The sequence below is a fragment of the Sebastes umbrosus genome, chromosome 17 (assembly GCF_015220745.1).
Source record: "Sebastes umbrosus isolate fSebUmb1 chromosome 17, fSebUmb1.pri, whole genome shotgun sequence".
Lineage (NCBI taxonomy): Eukaryota > Metazoa > Chordata > Actinopteri > Perciformes > Sebastidae > Sebastes > Sebastes umbrosus.
In genome coordinates this window covers 15,589,378-15,607,684 of record NC_051285.1, presented here as the reverse complement: position 1 = coordinate 15,607,684, position 18,307 = coordinate 15,589,378, and the positions used below count along the sequence as shown (strand labels likewise).

Below are 18,307 nucleotides of genomic sequence, written 5' to 3'. Positions count from 1 at the left end.
TCATTTGGCTTGTGTGTCAAGCGGCAATGCTCTTTTACCACAACTTCCAGTCAGGGCAGAGTTGACACTGAAGATCTCGTCTCAAAGCAAAGCGAAGCCCAGCATGAGCAATTCTCAGTACATCATTTGAGGAAACTCTTACAACTATCTAAACATCTTAGATGTCTATGAATGAACGTCCATAAATCCTCTGAAAAAAATCAACGAAAAAAGAAGAACTTACCTGAGAATCATCACATTGCTAATAGCTAATTTGGCACAATTGTAATAGTACCAATCTGCCAAAATGTGGGCTAAAATATAAATATAGCTAAATATAAGCTAAACAGATGGGGCTCAAGAACATTGTACTTCCTGTTTACATCCCCCAAAGCAATGAGTGCATGAGTATCCTCCAAAGAGAAGTATGACAAACAATAAGAGTAACAAAATCCATCAATATGAACGTTTTTCGTGTTGCACTTCTGTAGCACTTAATTGGGTTGTCAGTCGATTCAAATATTTAATCTTGATTAATCGCATGACTGTCCATGATTAATCACGATTTATCACAAATATCGCACATTTTTCCTCTGTTCAAAATGTAAAAAAAGGGAGATTTGCAAGTATTTAATACTCTCACTCAATATGGAAGTGGGCAAATATGCTTGCTTTACAAAAATGTATGTATATATTTAAAATTGGAAATCACTTAACAACACAAAACAATGACAAATATTGTTCACAGGTACTGCCTTTAGCATAAAAAATATGCTCAAATCATAATATGACAAACTCAAGCCCAAGTGGCAACAACAGTTGTCAACGTGTCAAATCATTATGTGGGCATGTCTGTAAAGAAGAGACTCGTGGGTATCCATAGAACCCATTTTCATTCACATATCTTGAAGTCAAAGGTCAAGGAACCCCTTTGAAAATGGCCATACCAGTTTTTCTTCACCAAAATGTAGCGCAAGTTTGGAGCGTTATTTAGCCTCCTTTACGACAAGCTAGTATGACATGGTACTAATGGATTTGTTAGGTTTTTTAGTTTCATATGATGCCAGTATCTTCACTCTACCTTTAAAACTGAGCCCACAACCGCCGAAAGATCAATTGCGTGAATGTGTTATAGAAATTAGTGTTGGTAAAACGAATTAGCGTTAACACGCTATCACGTTAACCTTGACACTTCTAGTTATATCACTGATAGGGAGTGGGGTGGGGGGGCACAGTGTCAGACTTTGAAGTATTATTTCTACTATACAACCTTCAGCTGGTATCAGAAACTTTACCTGTGACACACACATTGTGTAACACAACACTCACTCTAAGTTACATTGACTATAAATAACATGCATAGATTCAGGTTCAAGACACAGATGCCTAGAAACTGTGTCTTCTGTGCACCATATACAGTATCCGTGTGTTGTGTTTAATGAGGTCCCTTTTCATGCTCATTTGCATCCCTGACAGTGATGCAATTATGTTGTCACATTTTCTTAAAATAACTCTGATTTGATCTTCAACCAGGAAAAATTAAAAAACAGTGTAGGGACAGGTTAAATTAATCGTTGGTGCAGTATACAGTAATTGGCTGTACTATATATACATTTCAAATTAATGAATGCAAAAGGCAAACCTTAACAAGTCACTCAATCCTTCAGTCACATACAGATCTCTCTCTCTCTCTCTCTCTCTCTCTCTCTCTCTCTCTCTCAAGCTAACACACACACACACTGCTGATGAACTGGTGCTTTGAGGTGAACCGAGCCTTTATCTGCCCACTGATCAGCATGAATCTTATCTGGCTTGTTATGTTTTCCTACCAATAGCCTCATTATAACGCCAAGAGAGGCAGGAGGGAGACATGTGCTTGACTCTGATCTACACATCCTCTGTTCCCCTATTAAGAGAGCAATGGATTTCCTATACTGTCACAGTGAGATAGAGAAGAATGATAGCCAGGTAGGGGTGGCCTTTAAAGAGAGGAGGGTCAGCAGTGAATGAGACGCAGATCTTTCAGTCAAACACACGCAGCTGGGTGTTGGCCTGGAGAGATGGTTTACATCAACTACACATTCACACGCAGCAGGAAAACAAGGAAATCCTGCATAGTGATGCTGTTACTACCATCACTGCTATTGATGATGATGAGAAAGAAGAGGAGGAAAAAAAAGGGAGGCAGCATTGTAAGGAGAGGAAGGGTTTAGCAATATACCAATTCTATCACTCCACAATAGGTAATCTTTTGAAAACCTTGCTTCAAGCGCTTGAAATGCAGTATGATGGATGGTTTGTTTTGTGCAAAAGCGCCGGTTTTATCATTGCAGACCACTGCAGTTATTCAACAGAGGGCCAGCTACCCACTATGACTCAGAATCTCCCTAGTAAACGCCTCTTATTTTAAAGAGAGTGCTCATGAACGACAAAACAATGGAAGAGAGCGTGATACGTCTTCCCAGGGGGACACTTTTGACTCCGTTGGATGAGCAGAAAGAGTATAGATATTCTAAAAGCAGAAAGTGAAAAGGAAAGAGCATTTACACAACAATTTGTTATCTGTTTACTGGATTCGTTTTTTTTTTGTTTTTATAGATGGGTCACTTGATTCAGATCATGGGGTGTTTTTACCCCAATTGGCTATTATTTGAATTATTTGCATGCAAACACATTTATTCTGGGCACATGTATTTCCATATTGTCTACCTTTATTTTCGTGTTTGTCCCAGATTCTGACTGTTTAAGGAAATACTTTGTAAGACTTAAATTAAAAACGCTGCATCCAACCAACTGTAAAGCAAGGAATCTGTCTGTCTGTTTGTCGTTTGCATATCTCGAGAACCGCTCATTTGCTCGATTTCACACTTGGTGAGTGTATTGCTCAGGACCCAAGGGAGTGCAGTGTCAAATATGGTGCAATTTGGCCAGATGATAGCGCTATAACAATGAACTTTAAGTTTTGAGCTGTAACTTTTTCACCATAAGTCGAAGAAACAAAAGTTTTCCTAGATTGTGTGGGTCCAGACGAATTTATCCATATAACCTACGTCCACTTGTGTCTAGATGGATTTTCCGTCATTTTGAATTGTGTTCTGCTACTCTTCCTACAAATTTTGAGCAATCGTCACAAAATTTGGTACAGAACATCTCTGGCCCAAGCCTGAAATAGTTACTTTTTCAGATTGTTGATGTTCCATACTCTTTTGCTATAGCTGTCCCTCAAAATTAGCTCAAATGCTGTGGGCAGGGCCTATATTACAAAAAATGTCATGTCTCCTGAACGCTTTGTGCTATTGCAACCACATTTGGTGGACATGTGTAGATATAATGTCTAAGTGACAATGGCCAATTTGGTGCCATTTGGCCAACAGGTGGCACTGTAGCAGCATCATGTAACTATAAAGGAAGTATTCTCTGTCTGTCTGTTTGTGTATGTATGTATGTGTGTCCTTCGCATATCTCGAGAATTGTACATCCAATCAGCTTCACACTTAACGGGTACAAGCAGCCATACCGTGGTTCCTGACAACGCTGCAAGCAGCACATCTGAGGGCCAAGCAATTAGCCCGCTCATGGGCACTGCACTAGTTCCACCATTGATGATACAATTTGATGTGTACATATAGCCACGTTTCTGAGGTATGCCTTCTCTGAGCTGGTGTCTATCCTTTCATTTGATTCATCATCACATATCTGCTCAGGAATGTGACTGTATTCAATACCTGTGCTTCTATAATCATTAGCCAAAGATGGTAACTGGTAAGAATGAGATTATAGTCACGGTTGACTAAACTCATAGTTTTGAGAGGCATTTTTGTTTACTGAAGCACACAGCTGAATGAAATCAGGTTATCTCCTCTCAAACAAACACTCTGCCTCTCCTCTCTGACTCTCTCCGATCTATAATCCGTTCTCACTGCGATCTTGCAGACACGGGGAATGATGGGGAAGATTTGGATCAAGTGTAATTTACTGCCACCTCTCCAGCGCCTGGCAATGGTAAAGGGCAATATCACACAATTAAATACCTGATGATTAATCTTATGACCTCGGACCATGCTCTTCAGAGTTTATGGGCTTAAATAATTTACAAGCAAATATGAACAAAAAAAGTCTATGAATATAAGATGAGCTTTATGTTGTGCTACCATTTCAAAACACAAAGCAAAACAATTTTGTCACGATTTCCACTGTTTGTGTCGAGCAAACAATGCCCAGTTTAGTTTAGTGTGTTTACTGAAACACACTAAAAAAAGGCATTGAAAGCAAACAGCATATTTGAAAGCTGAAATGACTCAGACAAAAACCTTAAAAACTGCCTTATATCAAAAGATATGACTGTTGTGGAATAAGCAAACAACACAAAAGCAAGGGACTCAAAGCAAAAAAACTAAAAAATTCCAATTATCTTTTCAAAATAATTAAAAAAAAGTAAATTCTGTTTCACTTTACTGAGTTTTTTAAGGCTGAGTGTAGAGGCACAGTATGGAAGTGCAGCCACAACTCACCTCGGGCTTTGCCTTTTGACGCCATCACTGGAGTCCCCAAGAAGACATGAGGGGTGGGATGGACAGCGAGAGAGGCAGACGCCAGAAAACAGAGGAGGAAAAAGAACAAAAGACAGAAGACAGAGCAACTGATTAGATAACTGTAGGAAGAACAGTGCCTGTATCTGTCGCGTATATGCAGAAACAGCATTGTCTCTATCTTGAATGTCAATCAAGAGTGCTGCCTGCCTGCAACCCTCCGATCGTTCAACCCTGAAAGAGAATGTCCTGATTTAGCTCATCAGCAAATTGAGACCTTATAGTGTGGCACCTTTTAATTAGTCGCGTCGCATCATCTGGATCATGCGAGGAAGCTTGTTGCTTTCTAATGAGCTCGCGAGGTCCATAAGGATATGGGTATACTGTAGATATCATGTTGTTGATTAGCGAATGATGTGCTTCGTTTGATTTCTAGTTGAGATTACAGACTTTATGAACATTTTACACTTGATTATCTTGTGTTCAGCTGATGCCTGTATGGCTTCAGATACAGAGAGTAATGATTTGTGTGCTCAGGACTACAGTCATGCATGCACACCCTGGTGCACCATCATATTAGGCTGCGATTGACAGCACTGTAATCACAGATGAGAAGCACAGACAGGACTGTCATCTAGCAGAGAACATGCCATGATATGGGAGGGTTCAATGAGCAGCCTGGTGGAAACCATATAGGCCGATATATAGCTGTGTACAACAACAAAGGGAACCCCAACACAGGCGACCTAACCAGCAACAGGAGCGTCACCTCCGAGACTTCCTGTCGGTAAAAACACAGAAGAGAGCCAAATAAACAACATGGATTGTTTATTAGCGCGTGTGACTGTGTATTTGCGTGCGTATCCCGAGGGAATAACTCTTATGCTTCACACACACTGCTTTGCCAAATTGATGGATCTATTGGAATGCCTCCAGTGAGCCTGAAAACCTGTACAGCTCGAAGAGACGGCGCCTGAAAAAGGATGAGAGAGGAAGAACAAAGAGAATATAACCGCAGGTGCAGAGTCTGCCGGTTATAAAAAAATATTGTTCTTTCTTTTCGATTACAGATTAATAAGTCACTCTCCCTGTACACAACATGTATAGAATTTTCCATTTTGGCTGATAAACATGCAGTAAATAGGTTGAAATTCATTTTCAGAGAGGGAGCAAATATTAATCCTGAAAGTACGCCTAGGGACACTGCTAGACAATCTTTTTTGACTCTCACAAACATATCGTTTTGTTTATATTTGAGAGCCATCAACTCCTGATAGCCAATTTACAGCGGCTGATGGAGATGATGATATTTTGTTGGTACTATTTCACAGATTGCCAAGGTGCAAGATAGTTAGAGTGAAGAAGTGGAAGACTATTTCCTGTGATCTTCTAGTGAATTTTCACTTAACTTTAAGCTGCAACAAGGAGTTTTTAACTGGCTATGAAACAGTCCCTATTCAATACTGATGGCTCTATATGACCTACATAGGCAAACGAGACCATCAGCGAAAAGATTGGCTATTTCTATATACGGTACTGTAGTTATTCTTAATGCCTGTCTCCGGGTCCGCTTCCCTGCAAAAGCAGACAAATGTTTACATTAGTAGTACGTTAGCCAGTTAAAAGGAAGCAGGAGGAGATTTTTCTTCAGAGATTTTAATTTTTTTACGTTGTGTTTTATTTTTATGGCTGATACTGGGGCAGGATCAGAAAACAGAAAAAGAAAAGAATTGACAGAAGAAGAAGAAAAAAGCTAAGAGGCACAGTGATATAGAAAAGGATGGAAAAAAGAGTCACCCTTGTCATTCAATGGAGACAACTGCGGGATTTGAAGGGATTCAAAACCGATCCTGAATTGGCCCTCTTCCTCCTAGACTGATATGTAATATTTCAATTTTATTTAGGAAATACTAGGGCTGGACCTGATTCAGAATTTTTCTGATTCAACTCAGATTTGGCTGTTCAATACGAAGATTTGACTATTTGTTTCTTTTTTGTCTTCTTCATATAAACTATCTGGCAATCGGAAAATCCATTGGCTTGAGTTTCAGTGATGATTTCGACCACCTTCCGCTACAGTTTCATTATGAACTGAAAATATGTTTACACTTCTCAACCAGTGGGGTTTGCGCAGTCTGCCCGTGGGCGCCACAGTGCGCCGTGACTGGCTCTCGGCTTGGAAATGCCCGAGGTGAAAGTGGCTCGCAGCTCCGGCCCTGAGCTTTGCAGCACCCCTCGCCCGGCCCTCGCAGAGACATGGTTTTACATCAATATATGAATTTATGTTGGTGGCTAAAACAAAGTTAGCTAACACTATGGCTAGTAGTTTGTATAAAGTTGAGAGGCTAATAGACCAGCTGTGTTGAAAAAGAAAAAATTGTGTTAAAAACAATTGCATCTTTTTTCACTCGCTTCCCAAAGAAATGCAAGCACTAGCCAGATCAAGATCTTAACGACACAAGGCGGTGGTGCTCATGGAAAACACTTTTGTCCACAGGAGCCGTCAAAAAAAACCAACACAAAATGAAAGTTCCTTGTAGTTGCGTTAATTTGCATTAATTTTCTGGTCTTCAGCATCACGGTATATTCAGTGGCACACCTCGGGGTGCAAATGAGAGAGGGAAAAAAAAGCAAAAACAAATATAAAAAGCTCCACTATTCCTCTCGTACACACACAAATGCACACATACACAGGCAGCTGGTGAAAATTTTCCACCTTGCCTCAGTGTCACTGGTCAAGAGGGAGAAGGACCGACAGAGAAAGGGGGCAGCGGGTGTCACATCTCTACCAACACTGCCTTCTACATGAGACTGATGGCTTTGTGAAATATTCCCTCAGCAAAGTCTGACCTCGCTCTATTCCTGCCTTTCATCCCTGCTGTCAAGGTATGAGTTCCCTGTCACAACTGTGGCTCTGTGATCTCTCCCAGTCAATACCCATTGAAAAAAAAGACAAGTCCTTGAGACGAAAGATGGAAAAAAAAAAAACGTATTATATGGTTTTAAAACTATTCAATCCTAACAATATTATATATATATATATATATATATATATATATATATATATATATTTATATATATATATACTGTATATACACCGATCAGCCTTAACCTTATGACAGCGTGGGCATCCTGACCGGTCTGCGGCTACGCAGCCCCATACGCAAAAACTGCGATGCACTATGTGTTCTGACACCTTTCTATCAGCTACAGTAGCTCATCTATTGGATCGGACAACACAGGCCAGCCTTCGCTCTCCATGTGCATCAATGAGCCTTGGGTCTCACCCTGTCGCCGGTTTTCCTTCCTTGGACCACTTTTGGTAGGTTCTGACCACTGCACACCGGGAACATCCCACAAGAGCTGCAGTTTTGGAGATGCTCTGACCCAGTCGTCTTCTATTTGACACTTGTCAAAGTCACTCACATCCTTACGCTTGCCCATTTTTTTCTGCTTCCAACACAAAGTTCAAAGTTCAAAATGTCTAACATATCCCACCCACTGCCAGGTGCCATTGTAACGAGATAATCCATGTTATTCACTTCACCTCTCAGTGGTCTTAATGTTATTGCTGATCGTTGTATATATGTATATACTGTATATACAGTATATATGCTGTACAGCTATAGGGGGAGAGAGAACAAAAGCAGCGAAGAAAAGAGAAAAATGGTGGGAGTCTTATTCACTACACTCTGTGCACTTGTATATATCCGAGTATTACAGTTACCAGGCAACCAACACAACAGTTCGGTAAGTCCTGGCAAGCTGAAATTGAACAAAACACTTTTCATTCCACTCTCTCATTCCCCCATTTTACCATGCCATGAGCAGAGTATTCCAAATTGATTACACAATGGCCACCTCTCACATGCATTCAATACTCCTGATTGGACAGAATACACAAAAGATACCAAAGAAACTGGCACCTGAATGGAATCAAATTTGGCTATTTTTCCATACAGAGTGGCATTTTAACCCAATATGTTCTCCTTTGATTCCTCCTTATCCACTGTCTCATGACCATTAAAATGTTAATTAAAAACATTATAGAGAAAGTTACAAGAACAAAAGTATTCATTATTTTTTCTACTATTTTTTCTATGATGAGCAAGCAATGTTTTTTTGGAAATCAGCATTCAAGGAAATAATATCTGGGGATTTTTTAATGTATTTAAAGCTCTATCAAGCAATATTTTTTGATACAAATAAAACAAAACAAGTTCCTATGATATCAAAGTGAAGCAACTTGTGCTGACCCTCAAAGAATCAACACACCACGGTATTTTTTTTAATCTTTTGGTTCATTGGACCGCTGTTCCAATAACTGTGGTTGGTGGACCAAACTGGGGCAGTACAACAGCAGCAATATTGGATTTACTGTACACTCATGTGGTGAAAGGAGAACGTAAACAAAGTGATTTGTAAGTTTTGCGTTAAACAAGTTGGGACTAAAGATTGAAACACCACAAATCTTCGCATCCCATCTTAAAACTCACCATCTAACAGAATACGCAAGTCTGCCACCATCTCCATCAACAAAACTCCTACCACGACGAGCAGTCAACCCTCAATCATCAGCAAAGGCAACAAAAAAGAAATGTGACGGTCAGCGGCAGCGAGACAATACGAAGGCATCTACTACCAGTTGATTGATCTGATTTATTGATCTCAGCATGCCCTCGTGTAAAATAGCGCTTACTGCCTATACACTGTGGCCACTTATGGGCATTGCAACATATGCGTCTCCTGTCCATAGATATGTGTGCATCTCTCTTCTCAGCTTTTTTTGGACGACAATTTCGTATCTTGTTTTTCTTAAATATCATCAGTAGGGGAACTGCAATATCGCCCAACCCTGGATACCAGTCAATAATGAGTAATCATTATTAGGCCTACTTGAACTTCGAAATGATTTACTGAAGGATGTTGCTTTTCCATCCATATCTACTTTCTCACAGAGATGTGAATGCCTCTAAAGCCAAACCTTAAGCAGATAATTGTTAAGTATAGCCTTTGTCTGTGAGTCTTTCAGAAGTATGTAAGTATATAGTGTACAAAAAGTAACAAAGGGCATTTGCTTCACTCGCATTTGGATTTATTTATAACCACAATTGGCAGCCAGCTTCTCGGTTGTCCACTCTACATGGTTTTAAAGCAATTATTCTTGTGACTGAAAATAACTACCTGTGTTGTAGTGCCAGAAAGGAACATGTTCTACCATGAAAACATGTCTAAGCTTATGTTGTGAGCCGGGCTGCTTGACGGCTTTTTAGACCTGTATACCTACAGTTACCTTGGTCTACTGACAGGTACTGTATATCTGCAGTAGCAGCCATCTTTATTATGTATAGAGGCCCTCTAAACACAGAATGGGTTTGTCTTATGTTACAAGCAAAAGCCTGACAAACAACCAAATGAATGAATTATGACCCTTGGGACTATTAGATTATTCTGCATATTTTCTTACACTCAGGTGGTGGTGAACTTTCAGCTCTGTTTCTATTGGCTGTGCAATCAGGCAGTTGTTTGCCAACATTGAGATGATTGTATTGAGTCTTAGTTGCTTTAAATGTGAACTTTTCTGCCCCCCTAGTCGTCAAAAACACCTCATGTACAGTAACTTTAACTTCAAATCATGGTGTCTTGAGTGTACAAATAATAGTGTCTAGTGAATGTTACCTTGACTTTAAAAACTGTGATCTGGAGGTGAAAGCCCACTGACATTTACATTTACTGAAATCTGTCCTGCAAGTTGAAAATAGTCCAAATGTGCTTGACAGAAAGGACACTCTCACCTATAGACACACATGCATTTCATATAACTGATAATCACAAATACATGGTGATAAATACCTTACATTTCAGATAAACATTCAGAGTTTTGTTTGTCATTTTTTTTATTTTATGTTGAGGAATAATTGTGATATGAACATGAAGACGCATGTAAACCACTTTTTCCAAGTATTAACCTATACCGGCCTTGAAGCTATTGGGTCTAAGTATCATGTGTGTACAGTATGTAAACACACACACACACACACACAGTGAAAAGTGAGTGACTGCATGGGGGTGGAACAGAAAAAACTCTGCATTGTAAGCAGGTTGTTCTCTGTCTCTGTCACCGTCAGCGGGGCGCCGTCATAAATAAACTGTGTGATAGTTCATACAGACACCACCTACTGTGGCACACATGCACACACATGCACACACATACACACACACACATAGCAGTGATCATAGTATTCCCTCAGGGTATAAGTCTCCTGGGAGGACATGTGTTCAATTCCAACATCCTTCCTGTTTTCTTCTTCTTCTCTTCCTTCTCTGTTCCTCTCCCTTCAACTTCCTCTCGTTCAGGAGTTTGTCTCACCTGCCTTTTCATATTCACTCTGCCTCCCTTTTAACCCCTTCCTTAACCGTCTCTTCCTCTCCCCTTCTGTATTTCCTCCTCCCTCCCCCTCGGGCTACCTTTTTCACAGTGGCAGATATATTCAGAGTCTGACATGCAGTGAAAAGCCTATGGAGATCGATGTGTGCAGCGTGGCTCTCCGAGCTGTCACATGGCGTGATGGAGAGTTTAGCTTATCTTTCGTACAGAAGCAGCTGTTTTGCAATATGTTTGATGTACTCCGGGCCCTTGGAATCCAACCAATATCCCACCGGTGAGCAGATTGCTGTAAAACCTTAACACACGCTTTGTCACCTCATGACTTGGCTGTACATGGAGCCACTTGTACACAAGAGCATAATAAAACCATTGAGGAAAATAGACACTTACACAATTATGATTTGTTTTCATTTCAAAAGAATCATCAGCATAAAAATAGCTCAGAATTAATACAAGCAAATTTATTTAAATCTTACTTGATTTAGCAGCAAATGTATTTAAATCTTATTTGATTTAGCACAGCTTTTGCTAAGGGCCGCAATTCATCTCAGGGTAATAAAGGAGATGGTAAACAGTGCTAATAGATGGAATCAAGCTTACTTAACTCAGCTTATTGCCGCCATACTGCCCGCTTTATTAGATCTGTCTACCTCGTCCTTGTTTTCTCACATTACAGGGAGACACACATCTGTTTGTTTTGTCATTTAATCTAGCATATTTGATTTCCACTCCTTAACAAGATTACACATACACAACCTGTCCGTGGCAGAATCATCTGCTCATAAGCCCAACACCCATAAAACACACACGTGCATGTGCACGTGTCGGTACCGCATACGCACACACTTCATAACATTTGTTTCATCCATACTAAAGATGGTCTACAGCAGTGTTTATGGTTTCAGAGTTAACGCCTTCCAGATTTTTAATTTTCATGCTGAAAATAACCAAATCTGGTGAATCACCATCACCAGACCATGTGTGAATGACACTAGGCAATCTGGGCCCCACAGCTTCTTTTTTGGTTTTCTATTTTCTGTTAGCAACACAGCGATAAACTCACGTGTGAACAGTATAGGGTCTATATCAGGCATAATAATAGCCATATTGTCCAATACTGTTAACAACATGTCAGCATTTGTTAATCTTTTTTTTACATAATAGGGACTCTGAGTGGTTGATTTATTTTGATGGAGGTCAAGAATTGAGAATATTTTATGTAATTATGAGAATGTGGGATGAAGATCTGTGAATGTTTGAGAATATTGAATGAAACAAAAGACTAGAGCTGCCCTCGACCAAATTCTTACTAATCGATTACTTGACTAAGACCAAAACGACTGATTAGTCGACTAATCGACTAGAAGGGGCAGCCCTACAAAAGCCCTATATGCAATATCATTTTTTAAAAATCTCTTTGTAACACCTGTGTTGTCTTGTGGTGACAATGTGGGCATGCTTCTGAGGCAATACACAAATATAATGACTCAAGGGATTCACAGTTTATTGCTATTGTCAATAGCCTCCAGCTAAAAACACAGTGATGGACTGCCACCACCTTGCCTTGTTTTTTTATGTTGCTGTAGATCAAGTACAGTGAAGCAAATCCAGCAAACCGGCAGCTCATTTGCAAGTGTGCTTTTCCTGTCTTTGCCTTTGGTAACTCAGTGGTCCATGACACAACTTGCATCAAAATGGGAATGGATTTGAGGGAAGTGTGGCTACAAGTTGAGTGGAGCATCACAACGTTTGTGTCCCATAAGGGTTTGCCTGGCTTTAGTTGGCAGATGTGCACAAACACATGGACAGATACAAACAAATAAATAGATAAAATAAACAAGAGAAAGACGAATGGGCCGAAAAAAACAAGATGTCAGTTATTAAAGTGGCAGTAGGCAGAATGTTTTTGGCATCATTGGGCAAAAATTCCATAACAACCTTTCAGCATATTGTTATATACTATATATATATACATATATATATATATAGTATATATACATATATATGTTCTGAGAGAAAACTAGACTTCTACACCTCCTCATGTCTCTATTTTCAGGCTTTAAAAAATCTAGCCTGTGACGGGAGACCTTCACCAATCGCAGGTCATTTCAGAGAGAGAGCGTTCCTTTTGGCTGTTCATTCAACAGAGGCAGCTGTCAATCAATTGTGAACTCTAATCAAATGGTCAAACTAGGCAGAGCTTATCAAATATGAATCAATATTCTGTTACTGTTATGCCTGTTTCTGGCCTCAAATGTTTTTAGAAACATCTTGTAGTGTACTGTTCAGCTGTAAAATTAGCATATAGGTTTATATTACTTAGCAACTGTGAATTAAAAACAAAAATATGGTCCTCTCTCTAGGTTCATGGTGGAGAGGAGGTTGTGTTGCTCGGGCTCTATCTATCTTGACGTGAAGAGGAGGTCGTGTTGCTCTGGCTCTATCAATCTGGTGTGGAGAGGAGGTTGTGTTGCTCTTGTTCTACCTATATGGCGTAGAGAGGAGGTTGTGTTGCTTAGGCTCTATCTGGCTGGTGTGGAGAGGAGGTCGTGTTGCTCTGGCTCTACCGGTTTGGCGATGCCTGGAAGCCACATTATACATATTCATTTTTGTCATATGGATTGTCTATGTTGTGTTTTCATTACGTTGTTACTCTGCACACACAACATCTATTGCACGTCTGTCCATCCTGGAAGGGGGATCCCTCCTCTGTTGCTCTTCCTTAGGTTTCTTCCATTTTTTCCTCCCTGTTAAAAGTTTTTTTTTTTTTTGTTAAGTTTTTCCTTATCCGATGTGAGGATTGCACTGCCAAGGAGAGAGGGTGTCGTATCCTGTACAGATTGTAAAGCCCCCCGAGGCAAATTTGTGATTTGTGATTTTGGGCTATACAAATAAAATTTACTTAACTTGACTAAAATGAGAAAGTTTGCTCCAGCTGGAGGCGGTGCTCGGTATTTCCTCAACAGATCTCAACATGGGTGCCGGGTCACAAACTATGTCATTTTACAGCTAAACAGTACACTACAAGATGTTACTGAAAACATGTGAGGCGAGAAAAAGGCTTTACAGTATTGATTCATATTTGATCAGCGCTGCCTAGTTTGACGGCAAGGCTCCAGCTCGGCTCTGATTGGTTGTTTTCCTCCGGTCTGTGAAATCTTGCAGATGCCATTAGGAACACTGGAGGACACAGGAGGACATAAAGGCACATGCTTTCTTTTCAGATTACCTGTCTCATGTACTACTATCAGGATATAGTGACCGTTTTATAACAATAACTTTTTTTAATCATATTTGCTCAAATTCTACCCACTGCTGCTTTAAATAGCCAAATGTCATGAAACGTTTCTTTAGTGCCACATCTGCTCTGTGCCCTGTGGCAATCAAGGACTCCCCATGACTAAATCCGGTTTATATCAAAGTCAGTGCAACGCCCTACGTCACGTTATACAACAGAAAGGTTGGGAGGCTTGGGGGCAGTTACACATTTAGTAGCTAATACCTTTTTTTTATCTTTTATTCATCTTATGTTCCTTCTGTACTTTGTTCTGTTTCCTTTCAGATCACAATTTATACAGTAAAATGATTCATATTATGCTATGTTCTAGGTGTCTCAGTGATAATGTTTTTGCTACTATTTCAATGTTTCTAAAAGCACAAGTGATAATAATGGACAGTCAGTGATTAATAATGATGTGTCAAGTATACAGTGTAAAATGCAATTGAAAAAACATTATCACACATGTCCACTTAACAAAGAGCAGAAATAAGTTGAACCAACTGATATTTAACAATTGACATAGCGGTAAGATCATTGTTGCTATGGTTACGTGCAATCTAGCATATGCTAAACAACCATGAATATGTACTGAGAGTGGTGATTAAACTGTTTGCCCCAACTATGTTTCAACTGTATGGACATCTGCCACACAATTAGAAACAAGTTTGTTCTGTGGCCATGGTATGACAGATGTTCTTATTCGTTAGCAAACCAATACTAATTGACAGCAAGTTTTAGTGAAAAAAAATTAAACACTTGAATTGCAGATTAATGAAAAAACAAATCTGTATTCATCTTTAATTCTTACATTAGTCTTGGCTCTGGTTCCAAAGTAGAGAGAAAAATAGTTATTACAGAAGTGTCTTCTGTTCTAAAAAAGCACTTGTACTACAGTCTTAACACAATCCACAGTTAGTGCATTAGGAAGAGGGCTCAGTGACAGTGGCCTGGTGGTTTTAATGTCAGGACATTTTGGTTTACAGCTCCTCTGTCACTTGACTTCACAGCTGTTCTATAAGAAAGGTCACAGCATGCACACAAAAACACACAATATGTGTACACCGCTCACTACAACTGCACATATTCTTGGACGTTCACACTCACACAGCAGACACGGTGTATACTGTATAACAAAACATGTAATTCTACCAAATCGCATACAACACCGGTTTTTTCACACACCCACGCCACATATATCACGCCCTCCCACGCGCGCAGCAGACCTCATCAGGAACATGTGGCACTATGCAGTGTGTACTGCACAGAATCCTATAGTGATCTTATCCTCACGGTTAGAACGGTTCCATATATCATGTTAATTAACAGGGACTCTCCTAGACAAATGGTGAGCTTGCTTTTATATGGATGGAGCACAGTTCTGAGATATTAAACATCAAAGACGTGACATCCTAGATGGCAGAAATAGAAGTTACTTAAATTTAACCCATAAAGTGCACCTTGCTTTTAAACCTGTAGGCTTTAAAGCTAAAGCGCACCTGTAATACCTGTGATGCCCGATATTGGTTGGCCACGATAATGGTCCTCACGTGTTCACGATAACAGAACGATATTCAATAATGCAACGCCTGTTGTGAATTTTGCGCTATATTCAGTCTCTCTCTTTCTCTTGCTTGCTCTATGCTTCACCACATTGTTGTAGCATGTTATTCAAAAGTAACAGCATGCTAGCATATACCTTATTTTGTGTCACTGTGGTTATATAAATGTAATTTATGGTGCTGTTAGATTGCTGATAGACCACCGCATTAATACTGGTGCGTGTGGGAGAGTAAACACTTTTTGGCTGCAACTAAGTTTTTGAAAGGCTAAACACCAACAAATACGGATTGAAGCAGAATATTCCGTTAAATAAAAACATTTTGTGATTTTTTTTAATTATTGCATATTTTCTTAAAATACATTTTTTTTTAACTTTTGGACTAAGGACCCAGATAATTCCAGAGATGAGGAGGACTGAGCGGCGACTCGCTCGCTGTGTGTGTGTGATTGAGAGAGAGGGGGCAAGAAAGTGGAAGTCAGCTGACTATTGCACGCAATGTTTCCATGAGACATTAATAATAATAATTTGAATGCCAACGTTATGATTGAAGCTTCGAACGATTCAGTGAAGCCCTAGGTATTACCCATGTAGCCCTAACTCCAGCAGGAACGATGTCCACTCAAACAAAAACAAAAAAAGACAATGCAAATGTGTGTATTTGTCGATTCTTTGGTTTTGAACCAAACGAGAACGAGAGCCAGAGAATGTGAACAAAGTGATTTGTAAGCTGTGCAATAAACAAGTTGGGACTAAAGATGGAAACATCACAAATCTTCACTCCCATCTTAAAACTCACCATTCAATAGAATTCACAAGTCTGCCACTGACTCCATCGAAAAAACTCATACCACGGCGAGCAGTCAACCCTCAATCATTGGGGCTTTTGCAAAGGCAACGGAATATAAACATGCTAGTCAATGGTGGCGAGACTGTACGAGGGCAGCTACTACCAGTTGATTGATCTGATTTATTGATCTCAGCATACCCTTTTGTAAAACAGTGCATACTGCCTAAACTCTGTGGCCACTTTGTGTCCACTTATGTATGGGTATTGCAATATATGCATATCCAGTCTATCTACGTCTTTCTCTCTCTCTCTCTCTCTCTCTCTATTCAAATTTTTTGGACGATAATTTCATATAATGTTTTTCTTAAAGCAATATCGGCAGTAGGGCAATTTCAATATCGCCCAACCTGAGATGCTAGTTGATAATGAGTAATCCTTATTAGGTCTACTTGAACTTAAAATATACTTACTGAAGGATGTTGCTTTTCTGTCCATTTCTACTGTCTCACAGAGATGTGAATGTCTCTAAAGCCAAACATTAAGCAGATAATTGTTAAGTATGGCCCTTGTCTGTGAGTCTTTCAGAAGTATGTAAGTATATAGTGTACAAACTGTAACAAAGGGCATCTGTTTCACTCGCATTTGTATTTATTTAGTACCACAATTGGCAGCCAGATTCTTGGTTGTCCACTCTACATGTTTTTAAAGCAATTTGTCTTGTGACTGAAAATAACAATCTGTGTTCTAGTGCCAGAAAGTCCTGTTTTACCATGATAACATGTCTAAGCTTGATGGCTGTTTAGAGCTGTATACCTACAGCTACCTGAGTTTACCGGCAGGTACTGTATATCTGCAGTAGCAGCCAATTTTATTAAGTATAGAGGCCCTTTAAACGCAGAGCCATGGGTTTGTCTCATGTTACAAGCACAAGCCTGACAAACAACACATAGAATAAATAAAAAGGAGAGTCAAAATTAATTATGACCCCTGGTACTATTTAGAATTCATCATTTTTACAGAGGAGTCTAAACTTATCAGCTTATAACATTTTACTTGATGAATTCTTGATGAGTATGTTCTTAAAAACTGACAAGACAGGAGCACCAAACTCATCTCATTAATCCGTCTAAGACACCCTCTAGACTGTAACTATGGCATGGCCCTATCGTAAAAAATCTTCAATCCACTCTTATCATGTTACTGTGGGTAATATAGTATGCATCATTTTTATCCATCTTAGCGCAGTGGATGGTATAAAAGAGAGAGGAGAAGAGGAAGGAAGATCAGATATGAGGAGAAGATAAAAGAGGTAGAACTGTACAGAAGGTTTGACTATGGTCATCTCATAAAAACTGCCCTTTGACCTAAAAAAAAGAATACGAGCATGTGCATGCGCATACACCCGCGCACCCAGCCCATAAAATTTTGCCATTTAAAGCATTAAAGAAATTCCCCAGGGCTCCAGAAGCACATTTCAATTTCCACAAAACACCCAGAGGATATCGAAATCATGAATCTCCCCAACAAGAAAAGTCAAACAGGAATTGCTATAGGATGATGGACACACACAAATGCATACACATGTGCACAAACACACACACACCACACACTGTCAAACAGGTGCTGCCGTTGGATGATGGACAGTCCGGGTACAGCCTATAACTCAGCAGATGCTTTTTGTTTCCACTGCTTCTTCAAATGAATAGTTTAGAAGGTGAAGTTATATTGTGATAGATGCCTTGGGGGTAACAAATGGCTTCCTCCTGACAAAGCTTTGAAGTGG

At 39.7% G+C, this 18,307-nt stretch overlaps 1 protein-coding gene across 2 annotated transcripts in view; it reads right to left on the bottom strand.

Moving 5' to 3' along the window:
- Window positions 1-18,307, bottom strand: part of LOC119475267 (cell adhesion molecule 2-like) — a 252,243-nt gene that overhangs the window by 74,035 nt on the left and 159,901 nt on the right. For both annotated transcript variants that reach the window (XM_037747783.1, XM_037747784.1), the window contains exon 2: window positions 4,491-4,517. In XM_037747783.1, coding sequence (XP_037603711.1) covers window positions 4,491-4,517 — 27 coding nt within the window. The remainder of the gene's footprint in view (window positions 1-4,490; window positions 4,518-18,307) is intronic.